Source organism: Anser cygnoides, chromosome 1, assembly GCF_040182565.1.
Source record: "Anser cygnoides isolate HZ-2024a breed goose chromosome 1, Taihu_goose_T2T_genome, whole genome shotgun sequence".
NCBI lineage: Eukaryota > Metazoa > Chordata > Aves > Anseriformes > Anatidae > Anser > Anser cygnoides.
The window spans coordinates 123860479-123874973 of NC_089873.1; the positions used below are offsets into that span (position 1 = coordinate 123860479).

Consider the following 14495-nt stretch of genomic DNA (forward strand, 5'->3'; position numbering starts at 1 on the left):
ACTTAAATGGAGCCATGCACCAGCAAGGGAAGCATTTGGGGCCCAATTAGAACAGATCTGGGCTTCCCCTCGCTGCTCTGTGGAGCAGTGCATTCTTCACAGTAGTAGCTCAGGGGGAGGACCACCAGCAGATTTGTAGGAGCATGGTTAAAAAAACTCAAAGCCCCATCCGTCCTGGTCTTGAACACGTCCAGGGAAGGTACGTCCACAGCTTCTCGAGGCAACCTGTTCCTGTGCCTCACCACTCTCATAGCAAATAATATATTCCTAATATCTAATCTAAATCTGCACTCTTACAGTTTAAAACTATTACTCCTTGCCCTATCCCTACGCTCCCTGACAAAGAGTCCCTCTCATGCTTTCCTGTAGGCCCCCTTTTAGGTGCTAGAAGGCTGCTCTAAAGTCTCCCCAGAGCCTTCTCTTCTCCATGCTGAACAACCCCAACTCTCTCAGCCTGTCTTCATAGGAGAGGTGCTCCAGCCCATTAATAATCTCTGTGGCTCTCCCCTGGGCTCATTCTATAACAGGTCCACGTCCTTCTGCTGGACACAGTGCTCTAGGTGGGTCTCATGAGAGCAGAGCAGAGGGGGAGAATCACCTCCCTTGGTGTGCTGGCCATACTTCTTTTGATGCAGCCCAGGATAGGGTTGATTTTCTGGGCTTCAAGCGCACGTTGATGGCTCACGTTGAGTTTCTTGTCAACCAGCACCCCGATGTCCTTCTCCTCAGGGCTGCTCTCAATCCATTCGTTGCCCAGCCTGTGTTTGTGCTTGGGATTGTCCCGGCCCAGATGCAGGACCTTGCACTTGGCGTTGTTGAACTTCATGAGGTTCATCCTTAGGTGCTGGTTTCTCCTCTTAGGGGGATTCGTACCAATGTGTGCAAATATTTGAAAGAATGGTACAAAGAAGAGGGAGCCAGGCTCTTTTCAGCGGTGCCCAGCACCAGGACCAGAGGCAGTGGGCACAAACTGGAGCCCAGGAGGCTCCCTCTGAGCACCGGGCAGCACTTCTGTGCTGTGCGGTGAGGAGCCCTGGCACAGGCTGCCCCGAGAGCTGTGGGGTCTCCTCCTTGGGGATCTCCAAAAGCCGCCTGGGCACGGCCCTGGGCAGCCTGCTCTGGGTGGCCCTGCTTGGGCAGGGCTTGGAGCAGGTGGCCTCCAGGGGTCCCTGCCAACCTCAGCCATCCTGTGATTCTGTGGGCATTTGCTGTGTTGCCCTCTCCATGGAACAGTCTTCCCTCATCGTAGTCCAAGTCAGAATTTAAATTCCTGTCTTGTAGTTATAAAATGCTATTACACTTGTCTTTCAGGAGCCATAAAACCTCTTATTATTGTCCTTTTTTTGGATTTAGAATGGTTAGAATGTGGTACTTTCGCTGAAATGGAAGAAGAGGCAGATGAAAGGTACAGACACAACCTGGCTGAAAGTGAGGTCAGGAAAGGCATTTAAAGGAGTCCCAAATATAAAATAAAATGAAAGTACTAAAATCTGAGGCAAAGATGTGACATGGAATGACGGTGACATAGCAAATGGCTGCCTTCACCTGGTCAGCTAGCCATCCATTAGGAGTGTGGTGGTGGTGGCATAATAAGGATGGGAGGTGGGCAGTTGACAAAAACAAGGCATGGGCTAATGCTGATAAAAGGTGGGAGCAAAGGCCTGCTACAGCTGCCCGGCCTCAGCATATAGAGCGAAGAGCTAACGTTGCTCCTGCTTTCCCAAAACCTAAGATGAGGGCTCTGAAGTTAGCTCTCGACATAGCTTGTTGGTCATTTACAGCATGTGCTTCTTGGCAGCAGTGTCAGAGGGGTTGATAAGAAATTCAGCATGTCACATGTGCAGGAAAAGAGATGTAAACTACAGCACTTTGAAGATTAAGTGTTTTCATGATTTGTACTTTCTGCCCTGATTAAGGCCTCAAATATGTGTATATATATTTACTACTGCTTCTTAAAATGTAAATAATAAATGGATAAGCTTTTTCAGAATATGCATTTAAAATTCAGGGAAAGCTTCTTCGTGTTGTGAAATGCTAGCCATAACGTAGTGTATATAAGCCTCGAATCCAATTAATTTTGACTGATCTTACGTTTAACAAGTAAAATTGCTACTACTTGGGATATTTTTTGTTTGTTTGTTTTCCAGAATGCAAGTGTAGTCTTACAACAAGGTACAAAATGTAACTGAAGCCACAGTGTGTTTGCAAGGGACTGCTTTATTAATTTCTCCTGAAGACAAATTAAGTTGCTTTATTTAAATTGTGTGCTTTATTCCACACCACATTAATGCTTGTGGACCTGTCAGGATAATTGTGAGAGAGCGGGCTGGCAGGAACAATGCCCAAGAGAACTGCCCATTAAAAAGGTGTATACGGCTGTGCAAAGAAAAAGAAATTATATACAAAGCTGAAAGTTTCCCTTCTGCTGCAAGACGTGTTTTAGAAACAGTTCACAGCTTTATTAAGGTATTCAAAACTACTGAATTATCAGACCTCAAATTACTCATTCAGAACAGCTTAATTAAAATTTATGTAATTGAGACGATATTCCCTCTGCTACCTATACCTGTACAGCATTGTAAACGATGCCTGGATAGTTATACCCAAGCTGCCACATCACGAACACCTTTACAGTACCTCAGTGCATCCTCCTGCAAGGAACCATTCTGTATTTGCCCTGTTTTCAGTAATAGTCTCTCTCTCCAGTCTGGGAGGCAGCTTATTGATTGGGCTAAATGGACCTCTGCTGGGAGCCAATATCATGTTTTTTTTCACGTTCTTTTTGTATTTACAGAGGCGTTAACATTTTCAAAACGCCATCCCATCCTTAACCCCTTAGGCTTGGCAGGTTTCACTGTTAGTATTAAACTAAACATAACCAGCAGCATTGCTGGGTACAGGAGCCAGCAGAGCCCGTGTCGGCATGAGCAAAGCCACTGCAAGGTGCCAGCACGCAGCCCAGAGCAAGGAGGTGCCCGGGGGTGGCAGTGCCCCGTGGGTTTTTGTGGGACTGGGGCGGCGAGGAGGGTGCCCCAGCCGCAGCCTGATTCCCGCAGCATCCCTGTGAGGGGGTTGGCGGTGCCCTTTGGGAAACGGCATCTGCTCATTTAGTTGCCCCTGGGAAGAGCAGCCAGCCCCTCTTCTCTTTGCTGAAGTTAGCAGCTTGCCCCTGTGCACAGTTTAGGTGTGTGTCGGTCTGCTCCCATAAACGTTCAGAAGCCCTTTGCCAGGATGTCGCGCTCGCTTCTGTGCCTTGGGTTTGCTTCTGAGTAACACAAGCAGTGGTGTACCTGCAGCGTGGTGCTGGTGTGCCAGCCTGCCTGTAAATGAGCTGGCTGATACACCGGCAGGAGCTCAGCCACGGTAGCTTTGACCTCACTCCCAGTAAATCTATCTTTATTCTTCTTGTAAATAAACAGGTTTGCCCAAGGCCGCTCTCAGCAAAGCCAGGGTCAGGATCAGAGCAAGCACATCATCTTCAGTCTAGTTTCGCAGAGGCAGGCAGAAGACAAAGGTGCAAATCCAGTTGCCTGGTCATATGAAGTCCAAGACAAGTTTTGCTTGAAACCCCTCCTTTGTTTCCAGTTCTTTCTACAGCCTGCTTCTTAAACTGCCAAGCGGGGCCGTGTCCTGCCGGGGAGGTAGCCACGAGGCAGTGCTGAGCTATGCTCGCGTAGCCCTGACCGAGCCTCCCCCGTGCCGAGCGGGTTGGTTATCTGCTCAGCGTGCTGCTGGCTGGGGATGTGGCCACCTTGTCTCTGCAGTGTCCCGACAACCCGTGGCTAAACTGTTCCCTCCACAGCCGGGACTCCTGCAGGTGATCTGGTTTGGTGAGCCGCACGAGAAGGCTGCAGTGAAACTGGCCCGAGGCCGCTCCCGTTCCTTGCCCTGCTCCCGTGGCCTCTGGGCTCCCCGCAGTTTCCAAGGTGCTCTGGAGGCTCGGCTGGCTCCCTGCCGGCACCCTGCACCTCGCAGGGCACGCTGCTGTCTGCTCAGGTGGGGGAGCACAAAAGAGGCATTATTTTTCAGAGTCTCAGCAGTAGCTGGGAGTTGCCTGCGTTGCCCAGAAGCTCTGTGCATCTGGCTGCCGGCAAGCAACCTGGCTGGGCACCTCAGGCAGGGAGGGAGGAGATCCAAATCCTTATCTCCCTTACAGTGCCGACCCTCTGAAAGGCTGCGGTGTTTTCAGGCAACGCTGCTGCAGTGGGTGGTGGTGTCCTTTCAAGTGCTCTTAGGTTCAGAACCTTTGAAAGAAAGGAAGTAACGCTTTAGGACTTATTGGTTTTCTTTTGAATGATTGATTGCCAAGGTTTGAGTGCTTTTGCTCAGTGAAGTATGGTTTCTAACACACCATTTTTCCCTCTGTCCTTTGAATCACTGATCGTAATGTTTGAGTTCAACTGAACAGAGTCATCTTGAGTCTGGTTATTTCTAAGGTGTAAAGCTAATCTTTTTTTCTGGTGTTTTCCCCCAACAGCGGACCTGAACAACGTCAGGTTCTCGGCATACAGAACTGCCATGAAGCTCCGCAGGCTGCAGAAAGCCCTCTGCTGTAAGTACTTGCCCCTGTGGTGTGGGCTGCCAGGAAGACTTTATTACCAAGCCATGAGCTGATTTGCAGTTTCAGAAGTAGAAAAGCACCCCCTCCACCCCCAAAATGCTGCTGGGTGCATGCAAGCCTCTCATCTGAGGGACCTCCTGCTGCCACGGCTTTGCACCTTCCTGACAAGTCAGAAGTGCTGGGCAGCCGACAGGTCTCTTGGTTATGAGACAAAACAGCGGATCAGGAACAAAATGAACATTCCCTGCATATTTCTCATCTTCACACTCTTTGGCCAGCTCTTTTCTCTATGTGCATTACTGAAGCCACATCAAATGCCAGCCACAGTTTTGCAGCTCAACAACATGCAAGCAGGATTGTCCTGTAATAAGAACAGTGAGAGCTCGGATGCCAAACTGTGCCAGAGCTGGAATAGCTAATATTGTGTTAGGTTGACTCCTGAACCCTGGGGGGTTGCTGCGTTTAAATGAGATCATCACAATAAGCATTTAGCTTCATTTCACCCCAGCTTTGGGCTATGTTCAGAAGTCCCTAGTCACTCCTACAGTAGCGATGAGCACGGTCTGACATGGCAGTTCTCACAGCTGGTGTATGGTTTCCTGCCTGTCACTTCATTTACATGTCCGCTTCAGCTTGTTGTAACCTGATAGCTAAATCATTTGCTCATAATTTTCTTGGTAGGCCAATAAGTTACCAAAGCAAACAGTTTATTAAGCGGTACAATTTGGAGGGTTATTTAAATATTTTAATGTTCGCCATTCAGTGTTTAATTACAGGGTTAAATTTCTGACACAGTTGCAGTGTCTCAACTGTTGATTTATCTCAAGTTTAGATTTGTGCTCACATGCTTTCTGGAACTGTGTCAAACCTCAGTTTTTTTTGAGCATGTTTACTTTTAGGCTTATAAGGATGGGTGAATTCCACTAATGAACAGACTTGATCTCTGGATTTATAAAAAATGAAATAAAAGAAAAAAAATTAAACACTAGGTGAAAATTCTTGTAACACAATGAAAAAGTTCAGCATGAATGTAGTAACAAAGATTGAATTTTGACAGCTGATGATAAGAAATACAAACATGTTTTTGTGACTGTCATTATGAAAAGGCAATGTAAAGAAACTGGAATGATATGCAGTGAAAAGTATTCGTAATCAGTGCAGCACTGAAGTAATGAACTAAAATTTTTGTGTAACTGACAAGCTTCTGTGGTTGAAAGTACAAAACTTTGCATCCTGTTTTATCTGTAATTACCTTGATTCTGCCACTGAATAATTCTCCACTCATCTTGGGCTTTCCAGTGGGGAATTGTAATTATGCACTGAAGTCTGTTCATCTTTCAAGGTTATACTTAGGTAGATTTTCTGAGAATGGATGTTTTCAGAAACATGCAGTGGCGCTTACACTGAATACTTTAGCACATTCTTCACACTTGTATCTAAGGAGAAGTATTTAAGGAATTTGGTTAACAGTCTTTGTTCTTGCAAATATTTTTGCTTGGAGACACCATCCTTGTGTTTGTGTATTCTGTGATTTAAGTGTCACTTGTGAACTCAGTTTAATTAGATAAAAAAACTATTTACAAAATTCTTTTTCTGCAATTTGGCACTGGTAGAAATAGAGCACAGTGTTGGGATTCTACACGTAGCCCCAAATCCTTGAATTTTTCCTGCAGTAGGTGCTGCTTTCAGCTCTCAGTTTTTATTTCGGTTTTAAAATTGCAGGAGTGTAAAAGCTATACGTATATGTATTCTCTTCTGCAAACTGTGTAAAAAGCAGAACAATGTTACCTTCTGAGGAGTGTTTTCAGATTCTGAAGATGGGAACACAATAGTAGTCCGTAGATGTGGAAGTGCAGCCTATCTCAGTGGCGAGAATAGAAACACTTTTAAACATGAACTATACTTAGATTTTTGTTCAAAAATAACTTCTTTTCAGTTTGTAAATCAGCCCAATGAACATTAAGATGCTAGGGCTTTAAACCTGAAGGATAATAGGAAATTGTAATCCTTAACAAATAAATGTTTGTGTATTGTGTAACTTTAGGAGAATCTAGTGTGTGTCTCTATTGTCCCAGCCTGTGAAATTATTGTGGGCATGCCAGGTGTAACTATTACACCGTTTTTTTTAAATGTGTGATTTCCTTTGATAATCACATCAAAGCATGTTGACTTTCTTGCTTTGCTACTTTTAAAAGATCTGATCTTTAAGTGCAAACCACATCTGAACATTGTAAAGTCAATAAAATGTGATGTGTTCCCAAACTTTTCTTGGAGATGCCGCAAAAGAAAATATTCAAGAACTTCCTTTATATTTATATATATATATATATATATACAGGCTAGATTAAATATATATTTTTTAATGTATCAGCCAACTGCATGAGGTTACAGAGGAGGTCATTTTGCATCCTGGGAACACCATTAACACTTTTTATCACCAGCCATATGTTGAGTTTTGCCTAGGTTCAGTATATGACCTCCATAGCATACATTCTGCCTGTTAAATTGTCTCTTCTGGCCTTCAGCTGGTTAGTCATTCAAGGTCATCTTTCATACTTTTCCTGTATTCTGTCCACAGGTTGGCCTAGTTATAGACATTCTTAAGCTTATTCTCTTGCCTTAGAGGACAAGTAAATTTTTATATACATGACTTGGATTTCAAAATAAGCTAGGAGCTACAGTTCACACAAATTTTGTAGTCAGTTTTAGAATTTTAAATAGAAAAGAACAGAGGAGTGTCAACCTGAAAAACATACAAAGCATAAAGTGGTATGGTTTATTGTAATTAAAGCCGTGCAAATCACTGAATGTCCATGAATATGCAACTCTTCAATGTGTGTTTGGACTTGGCTTTTGAAAGGCTGTCATTCGTGGGACTGCCATATTTGCTTTCAGGAAAGAAATACACAATTCCTAATTCTGGAGAGGCCCACAACACGTTACTTTAAATGTGGTGGGGAAATGCCAAGAGAAACTTACTCTGGTGAAGGCCAGAACAAATCTTCTTCCCATGAAAAGATGTCCCCTAAAGCAGAGCTTGGTGGCAAACACTTCTTGCTCGTTTTAAGATGGACATGCATCATTACCTTCAAGATAGGACAGGCGTCTGATGAAGAGCAGGGTGAAGGGCTTTTCAGAAGTTGCTGCTTATTAGCAGGAAAAGCTTTCACAAAGTGGAATGACCCATGTTTAGCAGTTTCTGCATGTATAATTAAGCTGCCACCCAGGTGCCTGAGGGGTTCATTTAATTACTGTTGATTCATAGTCTCAAAGGAACTGAGAGTTCAGCCTAAAGCTCTGCATTAAAGGTGTTGTGAAAGCATTGCTGTATTTCCAATTTGGCTAATAAATTACTATAAGAAGAATAACTTGCTATGACTCTTAGGAATGGGTCTGATAAATATGCTTTTGCAGGATTGTAACACTGACCTTAGAATAGCTATATTTTATATGCTAGTAAGTTAAACATGATGTTGCAAAATATTTTCTTTTAGTAAATATCCACATGATAATGTGAAAAAGTAAATTCCTAATAAAGCCCAGTGCAAAACAGACCAACTCAAGTTCAATCTCTTGGTGTAATACTAGGGATAGAATTCAGGGCTTTCCTTCTTCACTCTAGCACTGGGTATGTCAGGCACACAGGATGAAATTTTCAGAAGTGCCTAAGGGATTTAGCAGCAGAAGTCTCCACTGATTTCCAGTGATATTTATACTCCCGAAATTCTTTTGGCAGTTATAAAATCCCAGCATACTGTCAGTGCAGTATTATCAAGCAGCCCTGTGTGCAGCTGAAGTATTTTTCATCAGGGTCAGTTTCATTCGTGGTTGTATTCTGGGATACTCAAGTGTGAATTTGGCAAATGTGCCCCTAAACCAAATGAAGTTCTAAAAAAATAAAATAAATCTTATATGGGGTTCTGCATTTAGACCATTTATTTTTATTTTTATTTTTTTGACATTACCAAGAGGTGTTGCTTACCAGGACTCAATAAAACATATTTTTATTCCAATGACAGAAAAACTGGTCTTGCAATTGGGTCAGTTTATTTCCCAGTTCTGTAACAAGTTTCCAGAATGGTTTCAGGCAGTTCACTTTAGGCCAAAAATCCACAACCCCAAGTCATGCTGAATTATGCTGCACTTTGTAACTAACCATGGTATGAGAGGGCTTAACAGCATCTAGACTTTTATCTCACATTTTCTCGCCCTCTGGAAATTCCTTTCAAGGATTTACAAAGGTTTTCATATGGCAGCAAGAAGATCTGATGCCCCAGATAGTCTATTTTTTCTGATTTGTTTTGATTCCTGTTTTGCATTGTACACCAGCATCTCATAACTCTCTGATTTGGTGTCCCTCAAAATATGATACTGCTGTTGATGTTATTTTTCAGAAAGTAAGAATAATTTTAAGAGCTGATGGGAAATTCTATTTTGCTATGGGCATCCAAATTTCAAAATACAGTTGGCTTAAATTTGAATGAAAATCAAGATTTTAAATGTCTGTGGCAGAAATCTCTGTTGTATGTTGATTGATAAGTTTTAAATTTGTCTCACTCTGTAATGTCATAGAGATACTTCTAAATGTAAATGCTCATCAGAATTAAAAATCTATAAATTCTATTAGTAAGTACTGGAACAGGTCTGGAATCTTCTTTTCCATGTTCTCGCCAGAGAAAAAGTAGCAGAGAAGTTAACCCTGCCTCAGCTGTGATTCATTTGCTTATTCCTTGTGGAATTTGGTTCAGTGAAGATTGTTTGACTTCTGTAGGAATTGAGTGTCACGTCTCATGAAAGCTGATGACACATACCATGTTTAGAGCACATCCAGTGAATGCAGTAGTCAAATATTAGCCTATCTGTAGGAACATAAAACATGGAATATGGAGTTTTTTCTTACACAGTAATTTACGTAATATTTCCATACAATCCAATAGCATAGTAGGTACTTTACAGCTAAAAATGAGTTTTCATTTTATAAACGTTGCTGTTTAAGACCACAGCTGAATAAACAGTGCACCTGTAGGACTCTTGGAACCAGTCTTGCACCTGACTTGCAGAGGATATAAAATGTCCTTTGGCCAGGCATGTAAGCCAAGCAAATTCTTGTACCTAAATTTATCTTTTGGGTACAGGTAGTACAACTGCTGTTTCTCTGCAATCTTTATTGCGTTGTTTTGTTTTAACAGTGGATCTCCTGAGTCTGTCTGCTGCATGCGATGCCTTGGACCAGCACAACCTCAAGCAAAATGACCAGCCGATGGATATTCTACAGATCATTAACTGCTTGACTACTATTTATGATCGACTGGAACAGGAGCACAACAACTTGGTCAATGTTCCTCTCTGCGTGGACATGTGCCTCAACTGGCTGCTGAATGTCTATGACACGTATGTATGGGTGCTGTAAACGTAGCACACTGAAAAGCTTTGCTAGCACCACAAGGGGAAGGGGGAAAGGGTAATGAGCTGGCTGCCTCATTGTAAAATGAATGGCTTGAAGCTGGAAAAACAGCAGTTGGAGTGAAAGTTTAAGAAACCTAATGATTTAATGGCTGCATTTAGTTGAATCGATACAGCCCTTGGTTAGGCATGCAATACTAGATTTATTAAGCTAAGCAATGAGAGAGCTGGAAAAGAGAGCACACTGCTGTGTTCAGAGCAATTCCAGGACTGCACCTCCTCTCTTGGTCAAGGCTTTGCCCGGCTTTTAAAATTTCTTTAGATAAAGAAATTAAAGAGCAACACATGAACACCATCACATAGACTCTTGCATGTGTCAGTATTTTTGTGTGCTAAACCTTTACAGAGCTGTTCATTTTCTGTAGCTTTCAATCTGTAATCCTTGCTCAAAGCTGAAAGAGACTCATCTATACTCTGATGTGTTTAGAACCCTTCGCAGTCAGGAGATTTGAGAAATGCTTCATCTAAAATTTAATTTGAAAAAGGGTACCTATAACTATAAATACAAGAGAGTAAATTTACCTAAATAAAATTATAATGGCGTTCCATTCAATGAGTTAGTGATGTTGCTCAGAATGCACAGACAAATTCCAAAGCACATTTTGTAAGTCAGTTTTAGACTAAGCCATGATTCTTGTATTTGGTGAATTTAGTGAAAAAAAGATGTCAGTGGAAGTCTTTATTTGTTGTTTTTTTCGTGTTCTTATCAGCTACCTTCAGCCGGACATGCTCATTACTGTGGCAGAATAAACATTCATGTATAGAAATGGAAAGACATGAAACAATTGCTGTGTTGCCACTGACATTTTGAACTGTAGTGCCATAACATCATTCTTCCATCCACCCTTTATCACAGCACTGAAGCTTCAGTGATCACCTGCACACAAAAAAGTACAGATGTGTATACAATCTCTTCCTGCAGCATCACGTCTGATAAGACAGTTGCTTATAACATCATCTGCAGCAGCTGTACAATCCTGTGAAGTGGATTACCCACATTACATTATATTTTTGTGTAGTGTACTGGTAGGAGGGAATGGGGCTGTATTCATTTAACTGTCAGGGTTTTTTTTCTTTAATCTGCTTTGGCTTTCACTGAACTCTGATCCAGTTTTGAATTATCATCTAATACGAGTAACATATATATGAAGTTGGTGAAAAACAAAAAAGATGCACTAGAGATGTTAATCCAGATCAGCCACGCTAGTGGCAGAGAGGGAAATAGAAGTAATTCCCCAGGCTGCTCCTAAGCTGGACCATCCGGTTTAGATTTGCTGTGTCCAGTCTAGCTTTTGTTATGTAGCACTCTGCTGAAAGTACAGCATTAGAAATTATAATTGGCTGCCTCCAGGCAATTCCCTAGGTATGCTAGGGAATTGTATATTGCAGGACTCGATGAAACACAGAGTTGTTTTATGTGTGAGGAAAGCTCCTAGCTGTTTTGCTGAAAGTCAAGTTTGAATTATGCTGGTAGAGAGGTGACCTTGGGGTTACAAGTGTTTAGTTTTCATTGTAAACTTAATAGGAAGAGATCAACTGAAGTGCATAGTAGTACTGGAGACGTTAATTCAATGTAGTGAATCTTTACTTTTCTTATAATTGAAAACTGTCATTTGTAAAGATACTAATCAAATTCACAGTCAATGACTGATCTAATTATGGGCACAGCTCTGCAAATCCAGCACGTTTCAGATTTGTTTTAATTGATCAGTCACTCATGCTCATTTGCAGTAGCATGGTAAATTACTGATTTGACTTGGGAGGAGAGTAGAGTGAACTGAACAACTCATGGTTCGTGCAGGTTCCAATTTAATATGCCTTGCAGGGAAATAATCATTCTACATTCTTCTCCTGTATAATTTGCATGAGCCTGGTATTCATCAGCAGGAGTTTCTCAGGGCACAGATGATAATTAATTTGGAAAAGGTTTGAAGGAGGGGAGTAAAAAGAGCGGAGAGGGGAAAGCATAGGTAAGCAACAAATGCGTGTTCATGGTGAAAAACACAATATTTATTTAATTTTTTTTAAAGGCTGCAAATTCTGACTTCTGCCTTGTCCACCAGTTTCTGCCTGCACGTTTTGTAGGTGTTGCAGGGAAGATACATAGGTAAAGGAGTACAGTTGACTCTTATGATGCTTTTGTAGGACTAAAAAGAAAACATGCATGTTGGCTGAACAGTACAGCCTACTGCATGAGTACAGTGTACCTGTACATGACTTACCATATTTTCAGTGGTGGTCTTTTACTGGTGGCACTTCAAAGGTGTTGGTAAGGCTGTGCTTCCAAAAGCCATGTTTAGACATAGGCTTACTATGTTGTGTATGTCTCATTTGCAATAGACGTTACACGTTTGTAATGCTACATGAAATAAAAGTCTTAGGGGAAGCCAGCAGCAGGAAGCAAATTGAACTAAACCAGGTACCTGAGAGAAGATCTGAAGGTTTGTCACTGTGCTGCTGGCAGCACAGAGGATGATGTTGTTACCACAGTCACATTAAAAAGCAGAAGCGATAGCACAGGCATGTCACAAACCAGTGTGAAGGTGAGCGTGAAGGAAGACTGAGTCAAGGCAGTGCAATAACTGACGTGGAGGAGGACCAGGGCTGTCGGCCTGCTCAGGTTTGAGTGATAGGAGAAGGAGCTCAGAAACAACATCATTACGGTAATGACTCAACTGTACAACCTGCCTTCGTTCTCCCTGGTTTTAGGCAAGCTTAATCAGTCACCTGAACATCTTGCTAGTGCCATTTCTGTTGTTATTTCTGCATGAGACTGTTCCTAGTTGAACTGGTACAACTGCACAATTCAGTTTAACTATGCCTGTGGAACACAACCATATTTTACATTCAGTTTACTGTGTATGTGATAGCAGGCTAGTTTATGCTATGCAAAGTGGTTCTTTGTGTGCCTTTAAAATAAAACTGCAGAACAATGTTAAACTTTGTAATAGTCAACAAGTTATTATATGAATGGATTATATTATCAGCCAATGTTTCTTTTCTATTAGGGGTCGAACAGGAAGGATCCGTGTTTTATCTTTCAAAACTGGTGTTGTATCCCTTTGTAAAGCACACCTGGAAGACAAGTATAGATGTAAGTCAATGTAATTCTTTTTTTCTTTGATAGTTTGTGTTTATTTAATGTTTTCATTACCCCTATTTGTTCTAGGTACTTTAGCATAGTGGTCACCAAACTTTCTGATCATGCAAAAAAAATATAATAGGTAAAAAAATCTTTGAGCATGCACCCCTAATATATGCATATTTATTTATTTATATATATGCACTAGTGTGCTATATGTACATAACATACATTATAAAGTATGGACAAAAATAGAAATTAAAAAGGGATGAGATAAAGATGAAATAAATACTATTTTTATTTCTTTATATATAATTTATTAATTGTTCAAAAATACGTTTTACTGCACCCCAATGGATTTGCACACCCACTGGGGTACATACACCTCACTTTGAAGACCACTGGTTTAGCACACCTTCATACACAAAAAATGTGCATGCACACACTTGGCTGGAAGAATTCACGTGCTGAGATTTAACCTTTTCTTATAGAAGGGTGCCAGAACCCTTTTGCTGTACCACAGCAGACAAAAGAAAATGTATAAACAATAAGATGAAAAAGCCAGTAAAAAAGCAGCATTGATCCACAAGACATCATGCATTACACCATTTTGAAATATATTATCTTTTCAAAATATTTTCCACAATGTGATCAGAGTCTGAGTACCTTATGTTTAAATATAGTTGCTATCTGTAAATAAAAATTAAAGTCATGCAGTTATTTTGCATATTTTAATGGGTGATATCCTAAAATACTTGAAAAAATTCCACTTGAAGTTTTAGTTTCAGCTGACTAATGAATCAGTTCATTAGTGAGGCTAAGATCCAGAAAAGGTCTGCTGATAAGAGTATTTCTCAAGAGTAACTCTCTGGTTAAATTAAATTACATCACTCTTACATACGTGCATTGAAAAAAAGCCACCACCATTAGATTTTGAACCAGTGCTGTAGCAGTTCTTCATTAATGGTTATTATTTTATTATTCTTCTAATCCAAATTTAAGAAAGCTAATAAGAAAACATACAGTTCCAACAACGGATTCTGTTATATGAATTATACACGTCTGTGTATAATTGGATCAGATTTTAGGGCAATCACTATAAATGTCACAGTTTAGTTCTTTAGATGTTTCATGTGGGTTTTGTGAAAAATTATTCAGAAAATCTTTTTAAGAAAATTAATACAGATATTTTTTTAAATGATAGTCCATTGAGAATTATCAGAGTTATAAAGGAAAACATTTATTAATATATTATAGGCTCCTGTAGTGTGTATGCATGGTAATGCATAACCCCCTTCTAAGGCTGCAGAACGCAGTGTTTTACTGAGAGGTGTTTTACTGATTGAACACTGCATAGCTTTTGAGAGAGGAACAAATCGTCTCTGCCAG

The 14495-nt window shown here is 41.1% G+C and overlaps 1 protein-coding gene across 27 annotated transcripts in view; it reads left to right on the forward strand.

Moving 5' to 3' along the window:
- Positions 1-14495, forward strand: part of DMD (dystrophin) — a 1239454-nt gene that overhangs the window by 1166259 nt on the left and 58700 nt on the right. For all 27 annotated transcript variants that reach the window (XM_066990426.1, XM_066990448.1, XM_066990428.1 and 24 more), the window contains 3 exons: positions 4478-4552; positions 9751-9952; positions 13033-13118. In XM_066990426.1, the coding sequence (XP_066846527.1) occupies positions 4478-4552; positions 9751-9952; positions 13033-13118 (363 nt within the window). The remainder of the gene's footprint in view (positions 1-4477; positions 4553-9750; positions 9953-13032; positions 13119-14495) is intronic.